We start from the raw sequence: 13934 nt of genomic DNA, 5'->3' as shown, positions 1-13934 counted from the left end.
GCAACACAGAAGATGAGCTGATTTTGTGTATCAGCCAAGAATCTGCATTTAAAGGCCTTTCTGAAGGCCTGAGGTGGGTGTTGGTTTTCAGTGCAGGGGAACCTTTTAAAAGATGTTTTGGGAGAGGACAGTTATGGTTGAAAAGGAAACAGTGCCTGTGGCTCACAGCTTGGCAGGCTGGTTTCTGTTGCATGTATTGGTAGACTGTTACATATATTAGCGTTGACCACTTCCCCAAGATAACAAGTAATGCTTCACTATGCATCTGGACTAGATGATCATCATAGACTAGATGATCTCCAGAGGTCCCTTCCAACCTCAGCCATTCTGTAATCTCAATGCACATTGCTTTCTTGCCTTTTTTGGTGAATTTCTCTGGCTAAGCTTCTGAACTTTTTCTTAAGGTTGATTTTTAAGAGGCTTTTGTGCTAAGTCCGTATGTACTAAATGAAATCTACTCACTATTTGAAACTCATTAAGAGAAGTTGCATCAAATATTTGTAACAGAGATTAAACCATACTCTTCCTGTTCCTTATGGTGGCTTTTATTGCAGTAGAAATCTTTTTTTGAGTAATGCTAAGTCAATTCATTGCTCAGTACTTGCACCATGATAACTTCCCTAAGGAATATGCTTTTCTGGGAAGCCTAAACAGCTGAGATTAGGACTGAAGTCCCACATCCTGTTTTAGCACTGGCTGAATGTGGAGAAGACATTAGCACCTTAAGCTATTCAATACCTCTGCTCTGTGAGTCAACATAACTGCTTCTTTGATCAACAGAACTTCAGTTAGGGGTGCAATTATGAGAAATCTGTTAGAGGTTACTCCTGCAGTGGTAGTACCATCTAATATGGAGATTAATACTGAAGCCAAACTCTTGCATGTCAGGAAAGCAAGTATTGCCAGATTACATCTCAGTAAATGTCTAAGTACAAACAATGTTCTATATCTTTGCCATTGAGTTTAACCTATTTCCTGTCTAGATATTGATGAATGCCAGTCTTCCCCTTGTGGATATGGTGCCACTTGTATAGATGAAATAAATGGATACCGCTGCACTTGTCCCCCTGGAAGAGCTGGTCCTAGGTGCCAAGAAGGTATTTCTGTATTTCCTATCAACCTTTACCCAAAAAACAATTGGGTACGGTGTAGCCAGTATAGAGCTGATATACAGTAGTCTGTGTAAGGAGCAGTAAGCTGTAGTCTTCTAAGTTTGTGTAGCTTCAGTAACTCCAGAAGGTGAAGTGTCTGCATGTGTTTTTTTTCCTTAGTGATTGGAATTGGAAAGCCTTGCTGGCTTAAGGGAATAACCTTTCCTCATGGCAGCAGGTGGGATCAAGAATGCAACAACTGCCACTGTTTGGATGGCCGTATTGACTGCACCAGGGTAGGCATTTTGACCAATTTTTCTTAAATGCTTCTATCTGAAATGTACTAGCGGTTCTTCATGCACAAGTTTCTTTGTTTCTGCTCCTTCTCTGTTTTTGCATAGGTCACCCCTGAACTGCCTTTGTTTGATTAAAAAAAAAAAAAAAAAAAAATCCAGTGACTTCCTGCAAAAATGCTTGCAGAATTGTCTTTATAATTGTAAGCTAATGTTCCTCTCTCTACCTTCTAGAACAAGCTGTCTAGAGGCAGAGAGGCACTTTTGGCAGAAAAGTAAATATGAATTGGAATGGAGGAATAATTCTTGAAAGGATAAATAAATCATTCTAACAATTTTACGAACAGTTTTAGGGCTTCTAATTCTGTGGAACACTAATTCCAAGGAAAAGGACATGTAGGAAGAAAATACTTTTTATTCAGTTGATAATACATGCCTTTTTGTATTGTCTTTCAGTAGGTTTATGAATTGACAAATTACAACCTCTGTATGTGCAATATGGAATATGTACTGGTGGTTGTGATTTATAAAACATAAGACTAGTGTAAGTGCAACTTGAATAAGCTAGTGTATTGTATTTGAAGCCTTTCAGTCCCTGCTGTGATGAGGCTTTTGTATGTAGCATTTCTTAGTGTATTTGTGGCACCTGTGCAGCTTAATGTCACAGCTGGAAAGAGACAAAATCACTTCTGCTCACAAGTTGTAGGGGTGTGAGTGGTTCCAGATGAGCACTAATAACTTACAACATTGTCCCACCCTGTAGTCTGCTACATGCCTCATTGGAAGCACGAATTTAAAAACCTCTGGATCTCACTGTCCAGCCAACCTTCGTGGCACTTTGTTTACCTAGGTGTGTCCTGTAGGCAAAGAAAGAACTAAATCTTGCACTTAGATACGCTATTTTTAGGTTCTTTATAGTGTCATGAATTTGAAGTTTGAGATGCCTTCATGTTTTTTTCAAACAGAACGTGATGGTAGCTAGATTCTCAGAAATTTAGAACTTTTGATTGTAAAGGGGGGGGGACTAGGGATGTGTGCAGGAGGGCAACATGCAGCTCTGAGGTCATCAGAAGCGGTGCTGTAAATATAGCTTATTAGAGTGTATGGTGTTTGGCTTGGTACATAACAGAAAAAATATGGTTTCTTACTGGCAATGGTGCTTTAAGAAATCCATATTTTCCTAAACTTTAATGTCTGTATATAGAATCTACAGAGGTGCATCATAAAATGGAGCTGTGTTTGGAAGCCTGCGGTACCTCAGTAACCTGGGGGTATTGGTATACTGTTTTCTTTTGGAAGCAAGTGTGGTTGAGGTGACAGTGCTTATCACCTATGTGTCGCTCTTAACATCCTTGGCACTCTGTGGCAAGGAGCTTTAGCACATCTCAGTATAAATATCTAAGCGATGTGAATCATTGTGGAGGTGTTTCTCTTTTTAGCTTATAAAAGAAGCCTAAATGACTATCTTAAAATAGATGTTTGAACTTTATAGCTCAAAGTTAGGTGGGATGAAATCTGTAAGCCCTTCAGGCGGTATCTCCTGTCACCAGTGTCTCGAGTAATCTGTGCTCAGTTTACTTTTCTGTCAACGCAAATGTCCTCATTTTGTAAAAGAGCAACTCCTGCTACTAAAGTGACAGCACTGCAGAAATGTGTGTTTTTTTGCAGTAAGTTGATCATGAATCTCTTATGTGAATTGCTTGTTTTGATTTGATGCATAAAAACAATTAACTGTAACAATATTCTGTTCTTTAATTTCTAGGTGTGGTGTGGGAAGAAACCTTGTCTGTTACAAAAACACTGGGATAATGCAAATAACCGGTGTCCCATGGGTCAAGAATGCCAGGAGAAGTATATGAAATGTTTTCAGCCACCATGCACTGACTGGGGAGAATGCAGTGCCTCTGAACCTCTGCCTGCCAATATCAAGTGTCTGCCTAATTCTGGATACTTGGACAATGATTGTGCTAGAATTACTTTAATTTTTAATGGAGACAAAGTTCCCCAGGTGAGAACAGAAATTAATAATGAAGTATGGCAATATATGTAGGGCTATATTCCATGTCAGGGCATGGAAGATTAATACTTCTAACAGTGACTTTGTTGTGTCAGCAACTTGAAAGTCCAGTAATTAAATTTCTGCTGCTATAAGTTGCCCTATGTCTAAAAGGCAAGGCAAAATTAAGATTTGTGTTGAATATTATGTTTTTTTCAAATCTTGTATTTATTAACTGAATTATTTCTAACTGTTCAAGATCAGGTCAAGATGCTCTTGAACTGTGCTAGTATAGTTGTTCAAACCCACTCCCTCCCACTTGATTCCAAAACCTTGTTTCTCATTTTTTTTGCCCTCTTCCTGCCCTCTTTGCGCTCTTCATCAGGTCTCAGTAGCTGCAAAAATTCTAAAGCTGTGTGCTTTTAGATACTATTTTTGACTTAAATTAAAGTCATGCAATTTCCCTTGCTTCTAACAGGGCACTACAACTGAAAATATTTGCTCTGAAATTCGCTATTTACCAGCTACTAGAATTGTTTCTAGGGACAGAACTTTGATAATATTATGTGATCTATCATACTCCACAGAGAATGCAGTGGAAGTTGCTATTGTAAGTATGAAATTTGTACTAATATATACAGGAAAATGTTTCCCATTACTTTGAGCATGGGAAGAGGTTGTTTAAAACTGTTTCACTTTAATGTAGATACTGTAATCTGTCCTTCATTCTGACTGTGAAGTGATTTTTTTTTTTTTTTGATCTCATGGAATTTCCTAAGTTGCTAGATAGCTTTGTGAACTATGAGTTTTACTGATGACTGAAGGCTACCATCATCTTACTGATAAATCACTTCAGAAACTAATTCCATCCAAATTAGTGAACAGGTGCCTATCTGTTCTGTCAGAAATCTTGGGCTATTGGCCTTCTCTGTATAGAGATAAGGCTGCGGGTGGTCGGATCGAATCTTGTCAGCATAAAGAAGTTTGGCTGCTGTGCATCCACTACGGCTGCTTTAGGACATTCAGTAAACACACAAAAGCCTAAGTGGGAAGTTGAAGAGGATGCAAGTCAGATGGCAGTAACCATTGCCCTACAAAGCTAAAGACTTGCTTTAGAGGCATTTATAGCCCAGTCAGTCAATGCTTGTGAATTGCTTAATTTTCAAGCAAGGAGTTAATTTGCATGGTAAAATGTCTATCTAGGCAGAAGCTGGACTGTCTTTGCTTACCAGTACCATAAAGAACATGCTGAGCCATGATGCAAGGAGCAGAGTGTATGATTTAAATATAGCAGACTGTTAATAGTCCAAGCTTGTATCTAGATAATCTGCATGTCTTGAAGTGCTTCAAACTATGACTAAGTTTAGCTCAGTAGTGTAAGTAACATGGAAGTCAGCTGCCTTTTATTTGAGGTATGCTACATTAGCAAGTAGGCGTGTTGCCCACTAAGTCTGACACTATGTGCAGTGCAGATTGAACCAGTATGCTATTACTACAGTAAACTTTTAGGGTACTATTTGTAACTAACTGTCAGGTAAACTCAACCTACAGAGCTCAGTTAAGATGTAACTGGATTTAAAAAGTAGAATTCCACAGTGAGGTGATGGCAATAATTCTTTTTTTCCCCTTCCCTCCACTCCCTTTAGTCTTTTGTCCCACATCAAGATGAGCAAGATAATAGTCTCATACAGAATGCTGCTAATACAATAGTAAATGCGATCACCAAGCGGCAAAACAGCACTGTTATGTTGGCAGTAACTGAAGTCAAAGTAGAGACCATAGTTGTTGGGAATTCATCATCAGGTAAGATTCCCAATACATTCATTCTCTGTTTTTTAAGCATGTACTGTGCTCCTACTGTCAGTTTCTTGTCTGTCTTAATATGTCTTGCTGGGTAAGTGGTAGATCAGGTTGTTAATTTTAACTCTTTAATTGCTATCTCTAACTGAACAGAAAGTGGCTTAAAAGCAAGAACCTGTACTTGTGTGCTAGTCTGAATTTAAACATCATAACATCCCTACCTACCCTCCTACACTATTTTGACTCTGATTTCCAACCACATTCTCTAGTCTAAGCATACCTTTAACAGGTTAAGGAGTTCCTATCATTAATGCATTGCTCACATCCTTTCTGATTCTCCCAAATTAACTTTATGCAAGCCCCAGTCCTTGATGCTGCTGAAAATATGATAGGGGAGGAGGCAGGCACATAGCGTGACACCTAGTCTCTTTAAAAGTGCTCATGTATTATCTACCTTAATAAGAGTTAAAGGTGTCTGGTATCTTCTAATATTTGGCCAGGGTGAAATCACTTTTCTCTCCTCTTACCATGAGTTTCTCACTAGTGCACAGCTGGCTTAACTATAATGTGTATTCCCCTTAATGAGGGTATGGTGTGATTGGGGAGACTTTTATCTCTAAATACTGTCTCTCTAAGACATATGCCAGAATGAACAGTTGAAGATTTTGCATACTTGTATTCCTTGCTCATTGTCTTGCCTGGGGGAGGCAGGAGAAGGTCTTGTGGATGACCCCTGGTAGGCTCCTGCTCAAATAAGAAGCCCTACAGTGGAAGCCTTACAATGGTAGGAGACTTTCCAATTTTTTTTTTCCTGGACCTTCCCAACATAACCTTTTGGAAGGTCTTTCACCCATAGTCCAAACAATGAGCAGATTGCCTGGTTCTACTTCCCTTGCCTTTCACTTCTAGGGAATGCCTTTAATCTGCTACAGCCTTGGCAAATATACTGTTTCCTCAGCCCCCCTGAGAAAGGAATGCACCAGCTTTGTTCTTGTATTGAACAAAAATTGCACAGATGATAGAATTGAGCCAATGTTTTGATATACTTCAACCTCTCTTTTTTCTGGCTCTGCATTAAATCCTGGGAGAAGAGGAATGAGATTACTTTGCTTCCCACCTCAGTAAGACTCCAAAAGACACTCTAAGGAAGTGAAAAGACTTATTAATCTCATAGCTAATGCCAGAAAATGTTAGGTTTCAAGACTCCTTTCAATAGGGATGACCAGTATTGAGCAGATGCTCCTGTTTTTTTAACTGGAGTCATTATGAAGAAGTAAACTATGATCTGGATTTTCATGGTCTTTGATTGGTTTCTTTTATTTTTAGCCTTTAATTAGCTCTCAAATATAACACAATGTTGGTGCAACCCCTGTGTCTGTGATGAGAATCTGAATCTGATTTTTCTGGGATGGTCAAGTCCCTAGAGAGATCACTTCGTATAGGTCCCAAACTAAAGAAGTGTCTACATGGCCAGCTCCTTGTAGAACCAACTCCTTGTAGAAGAATCTTGCAAATTTGGATCCACAGTCATTTGATTAAATAGTGGGTATGGTTGCCATGAGAATGCAAGTTGTGCATCCTAATCTTGGAGAGGCTGCTATGAAAAGCTGCTCTTTCCTTAAAGCATTTTTTTTCCCCCAAATTCATAGTTTAATATCAAACTGTTCCTGAAAAATGAGGAGAGGCTAGCAGTTATTTCTAGGAATACTGTCCTTCCTCAATCTGCTAAAATACAATTTTAGATCCCTTAAGACCAACCATGTTCCCAGTTGATTCACCCTTCTTTACTCAGAAGGAAGTGTTTGAGAATGTTAGATACTGCGTACACAAAACTCACACAAGAATATGTTCAGAGGCACTTTAAAGTTGGAATGAATCACCAAGGTACTGAAGCAGTTACAGTCATTTTTGTACAGCAGGTTATTCTGCAAGCAGTTGACTTAAAACTACAGAGGGAATTTACATTTGGATTAGAGGCTAGAATGCTAGGTTGACAGCATTTGTCTGTGGAACTTAGAGCAATCCTTTTGACCCTGCAAAAAAGCAAAGCATCTTGTGTTTTATTTCCTCTTACCATGTGCAACTTCAAAGAGTGGGAAAACAGGCTGTTTTTCTGTCCTAGCAGTAGAGCCATTGCAAAAGAAGTAGAAGCAAATGTCCAGTGTGCATAACTTCCCAGGAATTATTGGTTAGAAATCTAGGCTGGTGTGGCTGAGAAAGCACTAGTGGGGCTTGTGTGATAGAGAAACATGGAGAAAAGCAATTGCCTCAACTCCATTTGTTTTTTCATTTAGCAGTGAAGAGTAGTGTATATAGTGACAGAATTTTGTTTTACCAAATAATTTAGCGCAAGACATTAAACTAACAATTTTACTCTGAAGTAAAACTGGAAAGCCCTAAGGAGTGCCTGTTGGATTCGGTTAAGTGTCACAATATTGATACTAAAAACAATTAAGGTAAGAGGTAGGTGATGCATACATGTCCGGACTTGACAGAAGAGGATTTTTCTGTGTGATAGTAAATGCAGCATGTGTTTCTGGTGCAGATACCAGTACTTATTCCAGAGGGACAGTAGTCCTTCTAGCCTGCCTCCTAAAAGGACAAGTGTGTTTGTGTTTTGAAGAGTCATTACTGAGGTTTTGTGGATCAGCTTGGCTTAAATGCTTCAAAAGGAGATGCTGTTTATTTAATCATTTTCTCCATTGGGGGGGAAAAAAAGAAATCATTGCAGATGTAGTGTTTTCCCTGCTTAATGATAGGGGGAAAAATGCTAACTTAGCTTAAAATAGTAAAAAGCATTTCTAGACAGATTAGTGCACTGTGATAACAGTGTAGCAATGATGCTTTATTTTCTTTTCTTCTAAAAATCCTTTCAGGGTTAACCTAGACTTACACATGGATACTTTTCTCGCAGCTGTCCAGTCTATATATCTAGTTCCATTAACACAAGAATTGTTTTTTTCATTTGCCCTCTAGATTATTTGGTTCCAATTCTTTGTGCAGTGTTCAGCATTGTGTGGCTGACTTGTATAATCATCTGTGTGTGGTGGACTCGGAAGAGAAGAAAAGAGAGAGAAAGAAGTCGTCCTCCTAGAGAAGAGGGTGCCAATAACCAGTGGGCACCTTTAAATCCCATAAGAAATCCTATAGACAGATCTTATAGTAACAAAGACATTCGTTATGAATGCAAAAACTTCATATCTCCTCAAAAAAGAACTTGTGATGCAGTAGAGGAGTATGTAGAGTATGAGGAAGAGGAGGATGAAGATGAGGAAAGAGATGAGGAAATGGACAAATTCCTCTCTCACAAACTCACAAAGCCTTTGCCAACAAAGGCATCTGACACATCAGAGAGCAGTCCAGTAAAGAAATCCCATCAAACAGGCAAAATGGACAACAGATCTGTAAAAAATGTGAATGCATCAAACTTTGAAGGCAGTAGAGACTAATCCATATTTGGAATGTAGGCACACTGCGCCTACCGTTACTGGGGAGGGGAAAAATTGACATCTCCACTTTGCATCAAGGACTAAAAATATCTGGAGTCAAATGTTCATAGTTTCTTTATTTTGCGTAAAAAAAAATTAAATAAAAATAATAATAAATAAAATTTATTTTGTTTCTTTAGCCTTGTATAAATTATTCAATGACTGTCAGATGAAAAAAATGAGTAATCTTTGATAGTTGCTATTTTTGTAAAGTTTACTTATACACTCGCTGTGTGGCAGAGGAGAGGTTGTATTTTCAATATGTGTAAAGTTTATTACAAAAGACTGTACACTGTTTACAGAATGTATTTCTTTTTATTACTTGCTCTAATTTAATGGTGGCTTTAAAACCTCCTGGTTGAGGAAATTGTGTGAACTTTAAGCTGTTTTCTTGACTTTAAATCTATTAATGGCAGCTCACTGCACTTGTTACGTTAGTAGCTTCTGTAAGATTTTTTTCCAAATTTGCCTTACACACTTTGTAATAGGAACAAAAAAATTATAGAGATCTTTCAACTGTGGTTTAAAAGTGGCCTTTTTATTTCTGTTTTAATTACTTTAGAATTGCAGTATTGAAGCATGTGACAAGTGCCTTGAGATTAAACTTTTTCTATAGCAACTGTCAAAGACTGCCATATCAATATAGTTAAATTGTGAGAACTCTAGGTTCCCCAACTGACACAGTTTATTTTCTAATAGTGAAAGTGCTTTTCTGTAAATATGTACATATTAAATGAATCACTCTGTATATTTGATTTAATAACTTAAATATTTTGGTCTTTTTTTTTTACATGTCATTCCTTTTAATTTATGTTGCAGAAAAGGAGGTTTTATGGCAGTTTATAAGACTTTTTTTGGTATTATGTCCAGATTAGAAAATGATGTTAATACAATCAATGTTAGGAATCTGTTGGTCACTTGTATTTACATAGGAACATAACCACTTACATGTAAATAGATCAGAAATGTTTGTTTATCCCCAATGTTCAGCCCATCTCAAGAACACTAATGGGTGCATCTACTGTACAGTACCAACATAGCGAGGCATTGTTTTTTCTTTTGTGAATATGTTAATTACATGTGGTATTACTTTTTTGCGTTTAAATACAGGCCTAATGAAGGGAACAATATTTTCCTCAATCTCGTTTCTGTTGTGCTTTATTCATCTTTCATTCTAAAGGAGGAAAAAAAAAAAAAAAAGGGCTGGCAAGCTGAGAAGATGGGAGTACCTCATTAGAAATGATTATTTGTAATGGAAGATGGAAGACTTAAGGGTTTTTGTGTTTTGGGGATTTTTTTTTTTTTAAGGCTTTATTACTGCTATTAACTGGGCAAACTAAGTTTATTTTAATTACTGAAGAAGCATAACACTACATACACCTAGTTAACCCTACCAGTGAGAAGAGAGGATGTTTGAGAGCATAAACTCTGGCCCATGAACAATGTAAACATGAATGTTTTGAAACCAGTTATTTTATACATGAACACAGGAATTGCTTTGCAGGATCTTCTGTTTTAGTACATTTTTGTTTGACATGTTCTTAAAAAAAACTTTCAGAAAAAACTATTTATTAAAGCATTTTATAATGATGTTTGTTTGTAACTTTTTTACTTGTGCTAAATATTCAAAACTTATTTTGATAACCTGGTTAGGAGTTAGTTTAGAAAAGGGTACTATCCTTCTCATGTTCCCCAGTATAATCCTAAGTATTTAAACCAAAAACACTTTTTTTCTGCTACTCTTGTAACTTTTTGTACTGTAATGCTGCTGTCTTCCATAATCTAATAAAATGATTCCCTCATTGTGTGTAAGATACTTCAGATTGTGTCTGTTTTCTAAGTACCTGAAGATCTGATGAGACAAGATGAACAAGGAGTGAAAGTCCTGATTTAAATACCCAGTGCTTCCTGTAACCATAGCCCATGGCCTTCATCTAAGTGTCAATACTTCTTGAGCCAACTTAGCAGCATTGTCCTTTGCCCACTTACTGCACTAGTGACTGAGGGAAGGCAGCATCCCACATAGTCTAGAGGCATTGGCACCTTTAGTACTTAAACTGGGAGGCTCTCTGCCCCACCTCTCTTGTGAAGTACAAGGGCTGTTTTTAGCTGGCGGTTATTGACTGTGTGTAGTATGTGCTGTTTTTGAAATCACATTCATCCCAGCTGTTGAGCAGTGACTTGTCTAGCAGTGTCATTTTGCTTCTTGGGTGGTAAGAGGGTGGTGTCAAGCATAAAGGGACTGTAAGTACTCTTGCTAAATAGAGTTGGATTTTGCTTTTTTAAAATAATCTCTCCTCCTTTCTGCAGCTATTTGGGCCTTATACTTGTCACTTGACATGCTCCAATTTCAGTTTGGTGTGTCTATACCTTTCTCTTATGGTGATTTATATGACTTTTATGGAATGTTTTCTGTAGTAAAAGGTGAGCTCTTCTATAATTTAATGCAGAATGTGAGAGTTTAATTTTTCTGGTAGCTGCCAACTACTAAAGCTGAATCCTAGAGCCTGTCAGCCAGAATTTTTATTCTAGTCCTCATACAGTTAGTGCATTATCATTTTCCTTGGGGTATTAGCTTGTCTTTATCTTGATAAGTAAGAGCTTTTTCTAAGTCAGTTCCCAAAATCAAATTCTATTGCTGTCTTTGATTTGTATTTCAAATATCTGTCTGCTTCTGCCCTTGAAGAAAGGCTGATGGGGGTGGGAAAATCCAAAGCTAAGACAAGGAACCAGCACTTTTAAAAAGATAACTTCCCAAAATTAACTCCATGGTGCCTTGGAAAAACCTACTGGCTGTTATTAGCTCCTCAGCAAGAGTAGGATAAAAATATATATACTTTCTATAAGATTGGTCTCCCAGCCTGGAGTGTTTGTGAGTACCTGCTGCAGAAAGGAATTTCTGATACTTGCTACATACTTCAAAATATCTGGGAGAGGATGCCTCTTGGTGGAGGTTTTGCATAAATACAAATAATGTAGTGGGTGTTACTGCTGTATGAAAAAGGTGTGTTTTTTGGTTTTTGTTTGTTTGTTTATGAGACTGGCTCACTAGGCTTGAAGACATTAGTTCTGCTTCAAATAACTGAAATAATATGCAAAGTCAGTGGGTAATAATTTGATGTTAATACCTGTAGTTAGCTCGTCACCCAATGTTCTAAACAAAAAGGCTCAGCATGTTACTCCATGTGGTGTTCTCAGATGGCTGATACGGCCCTCACAAAACTGTGTGGCCAAATACTTCGAGCAGAGCATAATCAGCCCTGTCAAAGACCTGTTCCTGTGCGGACTGATGACAGAATTCCTCTGGCTAACCAGCCTGAGTAAGTGTTGCACTTGATAGTGCTGTTCACCCACCAAAAACAAAAGAATTATTCCATCCTACCTTCATGTGGTGACCAGGCCAAGTTACGTAAACCAAGATGTGTAATAAGATGATCAGAAGGGAGAAGAGCAGGATGAACAGAAAATAAATTTTTCTTTGACTTACACAGTTATCTATGATCTCTTTTATACAGATCTTATTTCTATGCTGCTTTTACACTTGCATCTATCCCCCTTTCTCTGCGCCTTATTCTGTAGTTTTATTTTCTTCTGACTTTTACATAAAATGTTGAATTCATACACATCCAAGTTCTTGCTGGTGCAGATATTTGCATATGTGCTAAGCATAACATTACTTTCTGAAGTGTAGCTGTTAAAAGAACTGTCATGAGGAAATCTTGTATTGCCAAGCTTAACTTACTTTCCTAAGGGTTCTTGGAAGGAGATCTTAATAAGTGGGGCTCTTCTTTGGGATTTTCTGAGAAACGTAAGTAAATAGTTCTGAGTTCATTTTTCTGCTCCAGTGCACTTTTTAAGGTTCTGTGCTAACCTGAAACACGTGGTGAGCTTGATTCTTTTGGCCATTTGCCGTTGTCTGTTTTGTTCTCCAGTAGACCAGGTAATTAGTCCTCTTGAGATCAAGATGTGCTTGGATGGAAAGTTCATACAGCAAAATAACTCAACCTGGAAGTTGAAAGGCATTTCAATAAACTGCCTTGAAAGCTGCAGAGGACATTGTAACACTGGTTGTGAGGCTGTTTGGACAACGAGAGATTATGGGTAGCATGGCGTTAACTTGCACAGGAATTTGGATTGTTCTAGTTTGGTTCCCCAAACGTGTATGCACAGTCATTGCTCTGGATTGCTGGTGGATTATAATGGTCCTTGGTGTGCTACCAGAGAACAGATGAGCCTGAAGAGCTTTCAGGCATGGTGATCTGACAGTAGCCTGTGAATCTTTTTAGGGAGCTAGGCCTCCTACTGGAAGGGAAGCTAGTTATGACCTTTCTATTAGACTTATTTGGGGGGGAGGAGGGTAGTGGTTTGCTTTGCTTTTTCCTTTTCTCCCTTCTCAGCAGCAGTGCAATGGGAGTGAATCATTCATTCTTGGTAGGAATCTCAGACTTGCTTTGTGTAGTGCTGCAACCTAGTCCTGTTCTAACTAGCCTCGTCCTTATTTTATCACAGATCTAGAAATACAGAAAGGGCTTGTAAAACAGCAAAGGAACAAAGGGTCACCTTGGGAATGAGAAGTGACTTAATCCTTCCACGTTCATCCCTTTTATAGAAATACTGTGTGGATAAGAATGGGTGTTATAAAGAATGTATTTTTTTTTTGCTTTTTACAAGTGATTTCTTTCAATATAACAGGGACTTAAAGCACAAAAATCTGTTGTTTCCCTCTCTTGCCCTTCAAATTCACTTGTTTTGATTACAATCATAAGTTTATAAATGAAAGCGTCATAGGTAATTATCTTGAATAGGATGTCTTTTTCTGCAAGTGTCATTAAGTTTCATGGCCCAATAGGTCAGTTTCTGCCTGGTGAAGAACGAGTTTAGTACAATCTGGATGTATTCATAGCACCGAGTCTGTTTTACAAATAATTTTAGTCAGACTGAACAGTGGTCCAGTTCTCCTGTTGCTTGCAATATGGTGGAGGGGTGAGGGGAGGAGGCCTCAAAGGAACAACCCAGGATATTTGAGGAAACTCGGCAGAATTTGCACAAGGCATGCGGTTTCCCAAATGATTGAACAATGCTCTCTGATGCCTCCTGAAGCCAATAACAAGTCCCACAGTTCGTACTGACAACCGGTTCCTACAACTGTGAAGAGTGGAGCACATCCTTCTCAAAAGGTACTTTGCAATACCTTTATGAAAGAAGTATGTAAGTCAGCTGTCTTGAGTGAAAAATGATCTGGTCTTTTATGAGATCAAGTGGCAAA

At 38.2% G+C, this 13934-nt stretch overlaps 1 protein-coding gene across 1 annotated transcript in view; it reads left to right on the top strand.

Annotated features, from left to right (window-relative positions):
* Positions 1 to 10484, top strand: part of JAG2 (jagged canonical Notch ligand 2) — a 72129-nt gene extending 61645 nt beyond the window's left edge. The window contains exons 21-26 of the mRNA XM_067295690.1: positions 984 to 1097; positions 1272 to 1387; positions 3147 to 3392; positions 3859 to 3990; positions 5027 to 5183; positions 8157 to 10484. Coding sequence (XP_067151791.1) covers positions 984 to 1097; positions 1272 to 1387; positions 3147 to 3392; positions 3859 to 3990; positions 5027 to 5183; positions 8157 to 8629 — 1238 coding nt within the window. The 3' untranslated portion in view covers positions 8630 to 10484. The remainder of the gene's footprint in view (positions 1 to 983; positions 1098 to 1271; positions 1388 to 3146; positions 3393 to 3858; positions 3991 to 5026; positions 5184 to 8156) is intronic.
* Positions 10485 to 13934: the final 3450 nt, after the last annotated feature.

Source organism: Apteryx mantelli, chromosome 4 (genome assembly GCF_036417845.1).
Source record: "Apteryx mantelli isolate bAptMan1 chromosome 4, bAptMan1.hap1, whole genome shotgun sequence".
Lineage (NCBI taxonomy): Eukaryota > Metazoa > Chordata > Aves > Apterygiformes > Apterygidae > Apteryx > Apteryx mantelli.
Note: the sequence above shows the minus strand (reverse complement) of the source record. Positions and strands in the feature narration are given on the sequence as shown.